The sequence below is a fragment of the Peromyscus maniculatus genome, chromosome 8 (genome assembly GCF_049852395.1).
Source record: "Peromyscus maniculatus bairdii isolate BWxNUB_F1_BW_parent chromosome 8, HU_Pman_BW_mat_3.1, whole genome shotgun sequence".
In the NCBI taxonomy this organism is placed as follows: Eukaryota; Metazoa; Chordata; class Mammalia; order Rodentia; family Cricetidae; genus Peromyscus; species Peromyscus maniculatus.
The window spans coordinates 93,164,456-93,178,713 of NC_134859.1; the positions used below are offsets into that span (position 1 = coordinate 93,164,456).

The following is a 14,258-nucleotide window of genomic DNA, read 5'->3' on the forward strand; positions in this document are numbered from 1 at the left end:
CCCTTTGGCCCCTGATGTCACAAATATGGAGCTGACTCGTGATTGGCCATTGCCTCTCCTGGCTCCGCTGTTCTCTTGGTCATGGGAACAAGATGGACTTGCCCTGGACCTTCCCTACTTGTGCTCCTCTATTATGGGCAGCTCTTGTCATGGCTCAGGACTGTGGGAGAGCCAAACTTAGGTATGGCTGGGACCTGAAGGAGCATAGGACCAAATAAGAGGACTGGGAAGGGGCAGTCTCTTCCCCAGGCCCACATGACCCCCTTCCCTGCAGATGAGTTCTACAATGAAACTCAAGCGAAGATGTTCCTGCAGTTTTATGAGCAAACAGCCCAAGTTGTGTTGAGCGAGTTCATGGAGGCCACTTGGAACTATGTCACCAACATCACCAGGCAAAATCGAGAGAACATGGTGTGGTACCATTTCCCCCTAGATCCTCCCTCCCCTTGATCTTCTTAGGGATTCTGGAGGTTGGGGATCATAGTTCCTGCCCTGTGTCCATCGTATGTGGAAAGAGGGACACTCCAAATCATACATCAAAGTGGGCTACTACATCTCAGTGGCCTTGAATTTTCTTTACGTAAGAATTTCTGGATTCTTTGCCCTTGCAAGTTTTACCTCCTTGCTTTTAAGGACTTTGAGCATCCTCTCCCTTTTAGCAAATCTTCAATAATTCTGGACCCTTAAAGCAGGCTTTGAGGCTGTGGCCTCAGAATTCAGTGTGGGACCCGTACTGCATCCCCCAACCTGCACAATCAATATGATGACCTTCTTTCCAGCTGCAGAAGGAGGTGGAGAGGTCTCAGTTCATGTTGTACTTTAGTACCCGAGCCCGCTTGTTTAAGACAGACCAATTCCAGGACCCGGAAGTGAAGCGCATGCTGAGTAAGCTGCAGAACGTAGACAAGTCGGCCTTGCCCACGGAGGAGCTTCGGGAGGTGATAGACAGAGCCCCAGCCTCCAAGCACACGCTTTCTGCACCCCAGGGGAGGGTGGGTCAGGTCTGCTTGGGAACCAAGAGTATCTGGGGCAGGAGGGGGTGTTGGTGGGTGGAACTAGCGCTTCTTCTAGAGGAGGAGGGGGTACTTTAACCAGGTTACCTCTCTTGGCTGGTGGGACTAGTGTTGGGAGTGGGCCCACAGGCATGGGCCTGCCCTGGGTGACACCTGCCGCCCCCCCCAGTACAACAGACTTCTGACCTACATGGAGACAACATATAGTACAGCTGAAGTGTGCCTGAATGAGGGTCCATGCTTGTCTCTGGAGCCTGGTGAGCAACCAAGCCCTGCCCCTGACCTCAAAGGTGTTCTTTTGCTGAAGAAGCACCGAGGGTGGGTGAGAGCAAAGATAGGTGGGCATGGTGTCCTACGTGTGGCTCCTATTCCGGGCACAGACCTCGAAGAAATCATGGCTACCTCCAGGGACCAGAAGGAGCTCCTATGGGCCTGGCAGGGCTGGCGGGATGCCGTGGGTCGCCAGATTCGTCCTATCTTTGAGTACTATGTACAGCTCAGCAACGAGGCTGCACAATATAATGGTAAGCAGGCTGGGCATGATGTCTTAGGTCAATGCCCAGGAAAAGAAAGAAGCCAAATCTTCAGAGGGTACAGGCAACAGCAGAGTGGGTGTGAATAGTGTGGGGGGGAACATGAGCCTTGTCACTGGGTCCTGATAATAAGATAGAGTACACTGTGGGCTGGGTGCTGGGGAGACCCTGAGACTTTGTAAGTGAAAAGACAGATGTCTGCCTTATGGACTTTCTCCTGGCAGTCTGATTGGGAGGTGAGCCTCATCCAGTACACACGCATCTCTAATGCCGCTTCATATGATGCGGTGGAGGAAGGGGCTGCTGAGGTTAGAGGGGAAGAGGAGAACTTCAGATATAAAGGTCAGGTCACTCTGACATTTACTCATGCTGGAAAGATGAATAGCGGGCCGGCAGGAAGAAAGAAAGTATCCTCACAGAGACCCTGCACCACAATGGGAGGAAACCAGGGTTTTAGGAGATCAGAAAGAAACCCACATGACCACAGGGCTTCGGGTGACTTGGGGTTTGGGACATGGCCATAGGAAAGGATAAGACGTTATAAGGCATGACCAGGAGCTCCCACTGTGGGAGTCACTCAATGCTTTCTACCTCTGAATGAGTCTAGAGTAGGCAATGCCTTGGGAGGTTGTGTTCGCACCTAAGACCCCCCTGAGGAGCAGGAAGGTAGAAATGATTCCTTGGACCGTGTCTGGGTCTCCTTCTTGCCAGCTCATTGAATGCATGATGGTACAGTGAGCACTGGTGAGTCCGGTGGGCACTGCTGAGTTTCTTCTCCTATCTTAGGGTACGAAAACATGGGGGCTTTGTGGAGGTCCAAGTACGAGTCTGATACCTTTGAGCAGGACCTGGAGCAGCTCTATGAGGAGCTGCAACCGCTCTACCTGAACCTGCATGCCTATGTGCGCCGCTCACTGTACCAATACTATGGGCCTGAGCTCATCAACCTGCGGGGGCCCATCCCTGCCCACCTCCTGGGTAAGGGCCAGACTGGTGGCCGAGGGAGACAGGCAGGAAGGCCACTCTTGCCTCTCCTTAGCCCCTTCACCCCCTTTCCAGGGAACATGTGGGCTCAGTCGTGGGAAAACATCCTAGACCTGGTCCTGCCCTACCCAAAAAAGCCACCGGAGGATATCACAAAGATCATGAAGAGCCAGGTCAGTGCTGAGCCTTTGGATGTCCCCATCCCACAATCCCTTTGGGCAAACAGGCTGACAGAACCACGGGACCCCTTTTCCCCACAGCACTGGAAGCCTGAAAAAATGTTTCATGAGGCTGACATCTTCTTTACCTCTATGGGCCTGCTGCCTGTCCCACCGGACTTCTGGATAAAATCAATGCTGGAGAGGCCAGTTGACGGGCGGGATGTGGAATGCCATGCCTCATCCTGGAAATTCTACAGACCTGACGACGTCAGGTGTCTACAGCCAGCATAGTTTGCAGCCAGCACCCTGCTCCCACCCGTCTTCTGTTTCTCCACTGGCCATGTAGCAAGGAGCGGGCAGGGGAGAGCAGAGCAGGGGAGAGCAGAGCAGGGGAGAGCAGAGCAGGGGAGAGCAGAGCAGGGGAGAGCAGGGCAGGGGAGAGGGGAATGAGATTCAGGAGCACGGTGAAGAAAAGTGGATGCAGGAAGGCGCAGACGTGGTCACTGGGTGGATATAGGGTCTAGAGTGGGAAAATATGGCAGCCAAGGCCCTCTGGCCTCCAGCTTGGTGGCCTCGATGCCCTCATGAAGTTTGGATGAAGAAGCTTTGAGTGTCGCCAGGGCATCCCCATGCTCCTTGACCCCTCCCCTTTAACCCTAGGGTAAAGAAGTGCACCGAGGTGACCATAGAAGACCTGCTCTCCATCTTCCACCAGATGGGCCATATCCAGTACTACTTGCAGTTCCAGAACCTCTCTATAATCTACCAAGAAGGGGCCAGCCCAGCCTTTGAAGAGGCTGTGGGGTCAGTGATCACCCTCTCGGCCTCTTCCCACAAGCACCTGATCACCAGAGGTCTGCTTGGACAACAGTACCTGGATGCAGGTGATGGGGATCAAAGGGATAACGGAAGGGCAGCCTGAGCCTGGGGAGAGGGGGACTAAAGCCCTCAGGGCAAGGCTGAAGAAAGGGAGGACCAAGAAGCTGCCTCCTGATTGCCCCAACCCCATCCCCAGAGGAGGAGGTCAACTACCTGTTGAGCATGGCCTTGGAGAAGATTGCCTTCATCCCGTTCAGCTACATGGTAGATGCGTTTCGTTGGAAGGTCTTTGATGGCACGATTACGAAGACCGTCTACAACCAGGAGTGGTGGAACCTCAGGTGGGGAAGGCAGGTGCCTGGCGAGAGTGCGGGTGTTGATGTCCTGGGAAGCTGGAGAAGCATGCCATGTGTGCTGTTTGCTGTCACCAGGCAAAAGCATACAGAGTGAAATGCATAGAGCCAGCACCGTGCCCATGAGGCCTTGTTCTGAATCTGGTGCCAACAGTGAGCAGGTCTTTTAACTTTCCTAGGCCTTTGTCTCATCTGTGAAACGGGGACCCTGGCAGTGGCTCTATCTGCTCTGTGTGTGACCAGGAGTCTCACACCATGAAATCATCTAGGCCTCTTCGAGAACAGAGCGGTAGCTGGTGTGGTGGCACATACCTGTAATCCTAGCACCTGGGAGGTGGAGGCAGGAGGGTCAGGAGACAGGAGGAGAGGACAGGGTCTTGCAGGCATGGCCAGCAGCTTGTTGGCTGCATAGCCGGCTGGAGGTCAGCCTGGACCACATGGGATTCTGTCTTCAAAAGACAAACTCAAAAAAAACCAAAAAGCCCAGAAAATAACAATGACTAACAAGCAGGCCTATGCTGCCTGCTCCCTCCACAGAAGGCCAGGAGAAGGGATGGTAGAGGCCTGAGCACTTTGCTTGTTGGAAAGAGTTCCCACGGGAGAAAGGCAGGTCCATCACCCCAACACACATGCACAATGAAGCCTGAGCATCCTCAGACTACAGAAAAGCTCAGCAGCTACCAAGCAGGTCAGTTGACTGGACAGAAAATGCCCATAACCGAGCCGGGCGGTGGTGGCACACCCAGCACTTGGGAGGCAGAGGCAGGCGGATCTCTGTGAGTTCAAGGCCAGCCTGGGCTACCAAGTGAGTTCCAGGAAAGGTGCAAAGCTACATAGAGAAACCCTGTCTCGAAAAACCAAAAAAAAATGCCCATAACCAAGGCTTCTCCATGTCTATCAGGCATCAGATTACCAAGTCCAAGACTTCTGGACACACATGTGGCCTATGTACAGCTCTGCACCAGGCCTTTGTGCCCATTTAGATCTTTGCAACTGTCTGATGGGTGCCCTGGCTCAATGTGCTTTCAGCAGCCAACACTCAGGGTCATATAACAAGCCCAGGGTCACACCGTATTCTAGCATGTGACAGAGCTGACTGCCCATGCCCTCCAAGTGTGGCCACGCCAGCCATCAGGGCACCCAACAGGGGCCCCTTTTCTTCCTCTATCATGCATGCCCACCATCAATCAGCCAATGAAACCCAGGGGCAGAGTGAGGGCCGCCATTCCTTGGGATATAAAAAGAACCTTCAGGAAAGATGCCCCCAGTGCTCTCTTGACTCCAGGGACTGATCAGAGGTACCAGTGAGCCAAAATACAGCAACGAACCTTCTCATAGGTATTTCCTCCCAGAGCTTGGCATTTCATCTGTTTCACAACAAAACTCAGATTCCCTCAGCTGTGTGGTCTCCCACAGTCACACAGCTCAGAGGCCCTGCATCAGAGCTCCAGGTGACTGGAGTCTGCCAGTGACTTATGTCCTGTGTCCTGCGACCAGTTCCCTGGCCTTAAAACTTTGACTGATCTGTAAAATGGGAACAGTACTAATACTACAACAGCACAGGGACACTTCTGGGGACAGAGTTTCTTTGTATAGCCTTGGCTGTCCTGGAACTTGCTCTGTAGACCAGGCTGGCCCAAACTCACAGAGTCCTGGAATTAAAGGCATGTGCACCACACCCGGCTTTCTATTTTCTTCTTAGCACTGTTTAGATTAAATGACCTGTTACCGGTCTATAGTCTGACTCTCCATCATTAGGATAGATGCAAGCAAGAACCTGACCTCACTCAATCCCTTGATGGTATCTCCAGAGACCAGGCCAGTGCTGAGTGAGAGGAAGTCCATATGAAGAGCAGTGGACATGCTCAATCACTGTTAACCACTGTTACTGCAATTTCCGAGTCTTGATTCCATGTGTTCACACTTGTCTAGTTAAGGAAAATGCACTGAATGGCCTCTGCAAGCCAGGCCCAGATTGGCTGAACACACACGTGTTTCAAACAAGAAAAGGCCCTGAGAACCTTCCAGGATCCACGGCCACACCCCTGTCTCTCTCCCACCAGGTTGAAGTACCAGGGCCTGTGCCCACCTGTTCCTCGGTCAGAAGATGATTTTGACCCAGGGGCCAAGTTCCACATTCCTGCCAGTGTGCCCTATGTCCGGTAAAGTCCTGGCCCTGTTGGCAGAGCTGGCTGGGATCTGGGAGACACGGGGGCTGGGTGGAGAAGTTCCAGAAAGTGCAAAGATGGGCTCCTATGACCACTCCATGCCCCAGCAGGTCTAGGCTTCCCACACCCGGCCTCCCCTCTGCAATCTGACTTCTCCTTCCTCCACCCAGGTACTTCCTTAGCCTAGTACTCCAGTTTCAACTTCATGAAGCACTGTGCAGGGCCGCAGGCCACGTGGGCCCTCTGCACCGCTGTGACATTTTTAACTCCAAGGTGGCCGGGAAAATGCTGGGGTGAGTGTACACCCCCCATTTTCTCTCGGTTCCCACTGTCTCCCTCCAAGCGAGCCTGGCTGCAGACTCTCCCTCCTCACGGTGCCACCTGGGCCCCCTGAGCAACTGCACTGAGCTGACATCTTGGTGGAAGTGCTTTCCCACGCCCGACTGCAGTTTCCTACATTATTAACACAAGCTCGTTTTTTTTTTAATTTATTTATTTTATATCCCGACTGCAGCCTCCCCTCCCCTACTTTCCCTCCACCCCTCCTCCCAGTCCACCCCTCCTCCGTATTCCCTCAGAAAGGGGCAGGCCTCCCAAGGGCATTAGCAAAGCCTGGCGTATGGAGCTGCCATAAGACCAAGCACCTCCCCCTGTATTCAGACTGGGAGCGGGTGGGCATGGGAACTGGAGGGATCATGGTGGGGCGTGGACAGAGGGGGAGAGTGCTGAGGAAGATGACTGGAAAGGGGGCCTTTACAGAGTAGGGTTAAAGCCTGATGCAAGGGAAACTTTCATGAGTCTACAAAGATGGCCCCAGCTAAGACTCCTGGCAGCAGTGGATGTATAACCTGAACTGGCCATCCCCTGTGGTCAGATTGGTGGCTCCGGTAGTCATGGGAGAGCCTTCATCTAGTGACTGATGGGGGCAGATACAAGCCTGGTTTTTGTACCCTGCTGCGATCAGAGACATGTTGAGTATGCACACACATTCACACGTGCAGTCAATCAACTTGTCTCCCATGGAAAGCTAGGGCCAGTGACCTGCCTCAGCCTTTAGCCACCAGAATCCCCTTCCTCTACCCTTGTGAACATCTGGCCGTCCTCTCCTTTGGTCATTTGCCTTTCCTGACTCTTCCCTGAGATGCTCAGCTTGACTCCCAGGCCAACCGAAGTTATTTTTACTTCAGCCTCGTGACACACCTCTGGCCAGCCTGTGGTCCACTCTAATCCTCCACTCCAGTCTTTTCTCCTGCATTTGGTGTCTAGCCCATTCCTTCCCAGATCCATTGTTGTGGCCCTGGTTTTTGGCCTTGATGCCAACTTGAAGGGTAGGTAGAGGACCTAAACTGAACACACAGTGTTCTTTGTGATAGGTGGACACGGACTCTGGGTTCTTTCTCCATGTTTCACACTGGCCACTCTTGACTTTGGAAGGTAGAAAATTGTCATTGACCGTTTACAGAGAAGTGACTTCATGGTGTGTTCATTCATTTAGCAAGAAGGAAGTTCATGCTTTGAATCCAGAACTGCTTGCAAAACAGTTGCAATCAATGGATGGTTCATCTGTTCCCCTGCTTTACCATGGACACTCCTGGTCTGATAAGGGCCTGAATTTCCAGGCTTGGACACCATTCTCTGGGCAGTGGCAGAGGAGAGGCTTCCAAGAAAGGAGGTGTCACCTCCATCAGTCTAGAGATACAGGCCCTGGTGACATCACATCAGGTCTTCCAGTTCCAAGATCAGCTCTCCATTCACTGAATTGGGGCATCTACCCACTGGCCAGGTCATTGCCCTCTTGACTGCTGCTGAATTTGGTCTGTTTCTTTAACCGTTTAAGGTCACTTTGAGCTTTGTTTCTGCCTTCTAGAGGATTAGCAATGCATGACCTAATATCCCCAGCTTGTGTTTTAGATTTTTAGTTATGCTGTTTTTTGAGACATGGTCTTGTAGTATAGACCAGGCTAGCCTCAAACTTGAGATCCTCCTACACCTGCCTCCCTGGAGTGCTGGGATTATGGGTATGTACCACTATGTCTGGCTTCCTTTATATTCACAATGAGTTTGTCTATGGCTTCTCCATCCACTTTAGCAATCACCGGGCCACATAGAGTAGAAGGACGGGTCCTCTGGGCTTTGTGTCTAGAGAAAGCCGGTGGCGTGACAGCCACCTTCTCTGTCAATCCTCCCCTCCTTTATACATAGGGAGAGGTACATATGTGTACATACACAAGTGAGAGCCTGACTGGCTATCACTCCATCTCTGATTTCTCTCTGGGCTCTAGCTGCTTGTCTTGTTCATTCAGTATTTATTTACAACAGGGCTGACTAGCCACCCTGTGTCCAGCAGGGGGCAATAGACCATGAAATAAATGAATCCTCTAGCATTAACGAGGAGGCTGAAGAGTAGAAAAGACTTTAGTGACTATGTCGAGGTTTAAGAAGTTCAGCCGGAAACCAGAGAGATGCCTGTCCCCAGATGCAGACATGGAAGAAAAAGGTGTGTTTTCTTCACATCAGCTCACTTCTAACTCGCCTTCATCCCGCTTGCTTGGTGAGGCATTTGACCTCAGTCATCCCCCACTTCTCTCCTCCACCCCGTGTTTGACTTAAGCCCAAAACACGTGACACTGTTCATCAGTCCCCTGCTTCGCTGTCTACACCCCTGGTCTGAGAAGACCCTGAATTCTAGGCTGAACACCTTGTACACCATTCTCTGGGCAGTGGACAGATGAGAGTCTTCTAAGAAAGGGGGTGTCACAAGCTTTGGGGGATGATTAACTCCCAACAGAGGGGAATGCAGGAGAAGGAGGGGAGGGGTGGGGAGGGGCTTTGGGAGTGAAGGGGGCAGGAAGCTGGAGTCCCCAGGCCTGCCTTGACAGCCACATAATATCCTCATGGCAGAAAGGACTCATTTTGTAAGAGAAAAAGTTTATTCACAAAACAGCCAAGTGCAAGGAGTCGGAGACCAAGTCCCAGCACACTGAGGATAGAGCATGGAGATATTTATGGGTTCTGGGGAGAGGAAAGGTGATTGGAGGTTAAGAGAACACGAAACAGCTGAAGTCTGGAAGGTTTACTCAGGTTTCCCCAGGTTCACGAGGATGGGGTGGGACAGAAAAGAGGGAGATTCTTTCCCAGTCTTCTGCCTAGTAGCTTCCATGTGCTTCTGCTATCTGAACCCATCCTCCATGCAAGTACTGGGTGAGTTCTGGTGGGAATAGAGAGTGAAAGTGGACCTCGGATAGTTTCTTAAAGTCCCCCAGCTTTGGTGGGCCTGGTATCATCTGTGGACTTACCATTTTGGAGACTGAGGCAGTCCCAGAACCAGTGCTACAGTCTTTTATTGACAGCTTGGAGATGGACCCTGGTCACACATCCCACAGCCTGCAGAGGGTTTCCACATAGGCAGATTCTCAGGAGTCAACGCCGTTCTCTCAATTGGATGTGGTGGTACAAGTTTGTACTCCCAGCATCCGAGAGGCTGTGTGTGGCTGGAGGATTTTGAGTGCAAAGCCACCCTGGCCTACATAGTGAGACCCTAGCCCACACCAGCTTTTTCCTTTACCCAGGATCTGAAAAACTTGAACCAGTTGGGAGTCATGATTTTTTGTTTTCCTTCTATTCTACTCTTAACAACTCTGTACCTTTGTTCTCTAGTATTAAATCTTAACAGATTTTCCCTCGGTGATCTCCTTTCTTTTTTCTTTCTTCCTTTGTTTCTTTTCTTGAAATGCTGGGGAAATCAAACCCAGGGCCTCACACACGCTAGGCAAAAGTGCTCCATAGTTTCTGCCAAGTCTCTGCTGGCCTTCAGTTCCTATGTCCAGCTCCAGCTGTTTATGAAGTAATATGTACAAATCCGGCAAGTTACAAATTCCTCCATCAGCATGTGACATGATACTAACTACAGTGAAGGGCATCATGGGAGGTCATGTTACTGATGAGGAAATGAAGGCTGAGCCTCTCTCATTTAACCTCTTAAATACCTAGGGTTATAATGGTCTATAAGTAGCACTGCTGGGTTTTGAACCTGGGTGCCCCATACAGTGACCTCTAACCTCCCATGTCGCACCTCTTTCTGATCAGACCCTGGAACAACAGGTTGAGAAATAACATCTGCCCAGTACTGTTGTTTGGCAAGGCCAGGGTAAAGAGCCTGGAGCTCTGGCTTTGGCACCCTCTGCAACCTCCCATGGTGAATGCAGTGAGCCTGCCATCTGCCACCAAGCCCTGGGTGTGCCTCAAGATAGCTGATATTTGTGCAGCCCTGCAGGCGTTACACAGAGAACCTCCCACGCTCCCAGCACTTGAATTCTCTCAATCCTTCCCTGTGTGGCCAAGAAAGACCAAAGGGCTGTTGCTACCTCAAATACATCAGGGTAAACAGAGGCTCAGGCTGGCTGCCTGTTTGAGTTGAGAATAACAATGCCCACAGTGACACTAATGCCCCAATCAGCAGCAACAGTTGGTGTTTTTGGCTTCCCAGAATGCTAGCAACCCTGTCCTGTTACCTCCACTTATGGAGATGAGAATGGAGCCTCAGATGAGTTATTTGTCCAAGGTCTCTCAGAAACAGAACTGAGAGACACACCCAGGTGAATCTTGCTTCCAAAAGAGTGATCGCATCTACTATGCTGAGCTCAGGGGTCCTGGCTGGCAAAGTTCAGGAATTAGAGTTGTGGATACTGAGGGGGTCCCAGCAGCACCTGCTGATATTCCGCCATGGCCTCACAGCTAACTCCACTCCTGCAGGGATGTCCTGAAGCTGGGCTCCAGCCGGCCTTGGCAGGAGGTCCTAATGGAGATGACTGGAGAGCCCAGTATATCCACCGAGGCCATGCTGTCTTACTTCAAACCACTGCTGACCTGGCTGGTGAATGAGAACGTGCAGCAGGGGGACATCCTCGGCTGGCCAGACTTCAGCTGTTCTTTTGAAGGTTGGACAAAACTAACTTTGGCCCTAGTTCTGAGGCAGCTTGAGGGCCTGCCCTATCTTGTTCTGGGTCAATCCTAAACTCTAGTCAGTTATGGCCTGGCATGAGCCAGCACAGAAATAGAGTTTGATGACTCCCCTATGTACCAGGTCTGGAACAACCTCAGCCAGTTCCACATCCATACAAAGTGGCTTTCCTTGTACATCATCCAGCAAGACTGCCAAGCTGGCCTCTGGTCAGTGGGCAGGAGCCCCCCAAACTGGGGTCTGTGGGTTATGTCACCCCACCCACCTACATCTGCTCTTCCTTCTTTTTTATGCTCCCTCACTGGAAGGCAATTCCCTCACCTGTGGCCTGAGGCTGAGAGAGAAGACAGTGTTCATCAGGTCCTTTCTGGCAACCACAGGAGACCCTAAGGGCCCCTTCCTCAGGCTTTCTTGCTCTGTAAGACTCTTTTTTTTCCCCCCACAGAAAAAACCACAAGCAGAAAAGCGTCATTCCTGGGTATGCAGCTGGTGCCTGACCGGGCACAGCTCGGCCAGTGGGTGCTGCTAAGCATTAGTTTGGTCATGCTCCTCTTCATCCTGGGGCTGGGCTGTAGGCTGCACTACTTGGAAAAACAGTCACTGGACAAGGACACTCTGATCCTCACCACCCTGCCTTACACCTACTTCCTGGGCATAGCCATGAAACCCCATCAGGCAGCCCAAAAGCAGTGGATCCTGCTGAGTCTCTGCTTCAGCCTTATATTGTGCTCCATCGGCCTGCTCATTTGGATTCTCACACAACACCAGAGAAAGCCTCCCTGGATGACAGCTGAGTCACAGAGTTGGGAGTACCCATCATAGAGACTGGTGAGATTGGGGGACAGGGCAGCAGGGCGGCTGAGACAGGATGAAAGCCAGGGAGGCTCTGGTCTGCAGGCACAGTGCCCAGCTGGAATCGGGTGCAGCTGTGGCAGATCTGTGACCATGTGTGACTGTGTTTGCAAAGCTATGAGGCAGGCAGAGGTGACTGACCTTGTGTGATCCATGTGTGTCCCGGGTTCCAGGCCGACCAGACTTGCCCACCCACGGTGGCTGGAAAACAATGTTTTAGGAAGTCAGTGGCTGTGTCCCTTGGAAGCCAGCCTCTACACCAAGTCATACCGAGCACTGATTTTCCACACATCCTGGTGTGTGTGTGTGTGTGTGTGTGTGTGTGTGTGTGTGTGTGTGGTGTGTGTGTTTTCAGGAGCTTAGCTATGTGGTTTGGCTAGGACTGCAGGATTCAAGGAATCTCTAAAGAAAGATCCTGCTGCAGTCTGCTTATAAACTGTCCTTCAGCAGAACTAGGCATTCCTTTACGAATTGCTGATGCCCAGTTCCTGAGTCCTGTGTTCTGTATATAGCCTACAGCACTCTAATGATCCTTTGTTGTGCCCTTTTGGTCTGCATAATCCAGGCCCCAAAAAGGCTCTTTGTTTGACCACCTGAAATGCAAGTAACCTCACAAACTGCCCCATTGCTCTCCCCAGCCCAGCCCAGCCCTCACGAATGGAGACAGTGGGTAGCTAGGCACTGAGCCAGGCATGATTAATGATTGACTTCTTTAATATTTAAACAAAGCTCATCTCCAGTCACTCTGCTCCAGAGATAGCCTTGTTCAACACACACACACACCTGCTGCCTGGCCTGTTGCCCTGGAGAGAAAGAACAGGGCAAACAACACCTTTCCAGGCCCAGTGGGGGAAGGGAGCACAGGAAGAAGACAGCCATGAGGAGGGTATTCGGGATTTGATGTCCTAAGGATAATCTTGGGAGAGGGGGGAGGGGTCCTTGCCCCTGCCCTTTTTAACTCATTCTCCCCTGCCTCCTGATCACAGTGATACCTCACTCAATATTTGCAGGTAAGTTAGGGCTGAAGATCCAGGGACCCCTGGGAAGCCTGAGAGTCAGTATCTGACAGAGAAAAGGGGAGATTTGAGGGGAAATGGTTATAACCAGAAGTCACAGAGAAGAGGCACTTGCTGGCCCAAGCATAAGACCAGCTTTCCTTATAGTATATATCTGAACTCAGATGTCACAGGTTGAGGAGACTCAGTAAAGACTGGGATCCCTGATTTCAATCGCTGCCCAGAACTCTAGACCTCCTCCCCTTGTTCTTCCTAATCTAAAACACTTCCTATTCCAGCACCAGACTCTACAGCACCCTGCTTGATGTCTCTATCACACATTCTGTTATTTATTTATTACTATAATGCCTTTATTGGTCCCCACTCTTAGCTGTTAGGTCCACAAGGCTTAACATGCATCAGGAGTACTCTGTGTAATATCTGATCGGCACGGGCCTGGATTCACAATGGGGGCTGGGAAAAGGTTTGGATGAATAAGCAAATGAATGACTAGCTCACTGCCCAGCTCCAGCCTCAGAGCTCAGCAACCCAAACCCTGACTGTATGAGAGACACTGTCCCCCCACCTCTCTTCCACAGCCAGCCTGCTCCCCACATTCAGGGACAGCCAAGACACCTCTGCCCCCCAGGAGGCCACGCCTGGCAACCCTCTCATCTCTCAGCCACTGTGGCCGAGGTCCCCCACCAGGTATTGTGACTCTGTGTGGCACAGGCACATCCAGCCCAGGACTCCATGCCTCCCACCTGGACGACAGCAGAAGCCTCACTGAGCCTCCTTGGCCATCTACCCTCCCCCATCCACTATGTAAAATTTATTTCCGCCAGAATATTTGCTTCAAATGCCTCTTCGAATTTCCTTCCGAACATCAAACTGCTCAAGAACTCAGCTGTCCGTCAATTAAATCTGGATGTTCAAATTAGCACGGGAGGCTGTTTATCAGTTATTGTTTTGTTGTTTTTTCTGCATTTTCACTGTTCCCGTCACCCGGCTCAGCCCCTTTGCATTGATACCATCCTTGGGCCTTTGCCTAAGGTGCAAGCTCCACTTTGAATGCTTGCTACTAAGACATGGCTCAAAATTGGTCTTGGGACCTTCTGTAAAGTTCCAAGTCCATCCAGGTGCTTAGTGAGTGGTGGTCCTTCTTGCCTCCTCTCCAAAAAACCTTTTTCAATAAACTTTGTCTCATTCCAATTTGCTTCTTCTAGTGAGCTCATTTTTAATCAGTACTCAGACACTTTTATCAGTGGTCACTTGCTAATAGGCAGTTCTAGATCTGTTCCTTCTTGAAGATCTGCCTGTGAGCCAAGAGCCCGAGGCCTGTGAAGAAAATGCCGAATATAACATTTTTTGTACACCTTCATGTGTATCCTACCTCATCTTCGTAGAACTTCCTAGAACA

General features: G+C 51.4%; 1 protein-coding gene across 5 annotated transcripts; it reads left to right on the forward strand.

Annotated features, from left to right (window-relative positions):
- Positions 1-6: 6 nt before the first annotated feature.
- On the forward strand, positions 7-13,778 carry LOC102913648 (angiotensin-converting enzyme-like protein Ace3). 5 transcript variants are annotated; one of them, XM_042282980.2, is made up of 15 exons: positions 7-181; positions 275-411; positions 780-1,001; positions 1,183-1,270; positions 1,394-1,537; positions 2,333-2,524; positions 2,606-2,703; positions 2,791-2,963; positions 3,352-3,575; positions 3,707-3,851; positions 5,927-6,025; positions 6,202-6,324; positions 10,784-10,968; positions 11,437-11,819; positions 13,438-13,778. In XM_042282980.2, exons 1-14 carry the CDS (start codon positions 82-84, stop codon positions 11,811-11,813), a joined length of 2,307 nt encoding a protein of 768 aa, XP_042138914.1. In that variant the 5' UTR covers positions 7-81; the 3' UTR covers positions 11,814-11,819; positions 13,438-13,778. The 5 variants fall into 5 exon arrangements, with proteins under 5 accessions (XP_042138914.1, XP_076399666.1, XP_076399665.1 ...); XM_076543551.1 differs by having other exon boundaries at positions 2,791-2,894; XM_076543550.1 differs by having other exon boundaries at positions 780-992.
- Positions 13,779-14,258: the final 480 nt, after the last annotated feature.

What these genes read in the sequence shown, in the direction of transcription:
- LOC102913648 (XM_042282980.2), top strand. Translation starts at nt 82, where the DNA reads ATGGGAACAAGATGGACTTGCCCTGGACCTTCCCTACTTGTGCTCCTC. An exon ending in CATCCCTGCCCACCTCCTGG is followed by an intron (nt 2,525 to 2,605) that starts GTAAGGGCCAGA and finishes CCCCCTTTCCAG; the next exon opens with GGAACATGTGGGCTCAGTCG. An exon ending in CAGGAGTGGTGGAACCTCAG is followed by an intron (nt 3,852 to 5,926) that starts GTGGGGAAGGCA and finishes CTCTCCCACCAG; the next exon opens with GTTGAAGTACCAGGGCCTGT.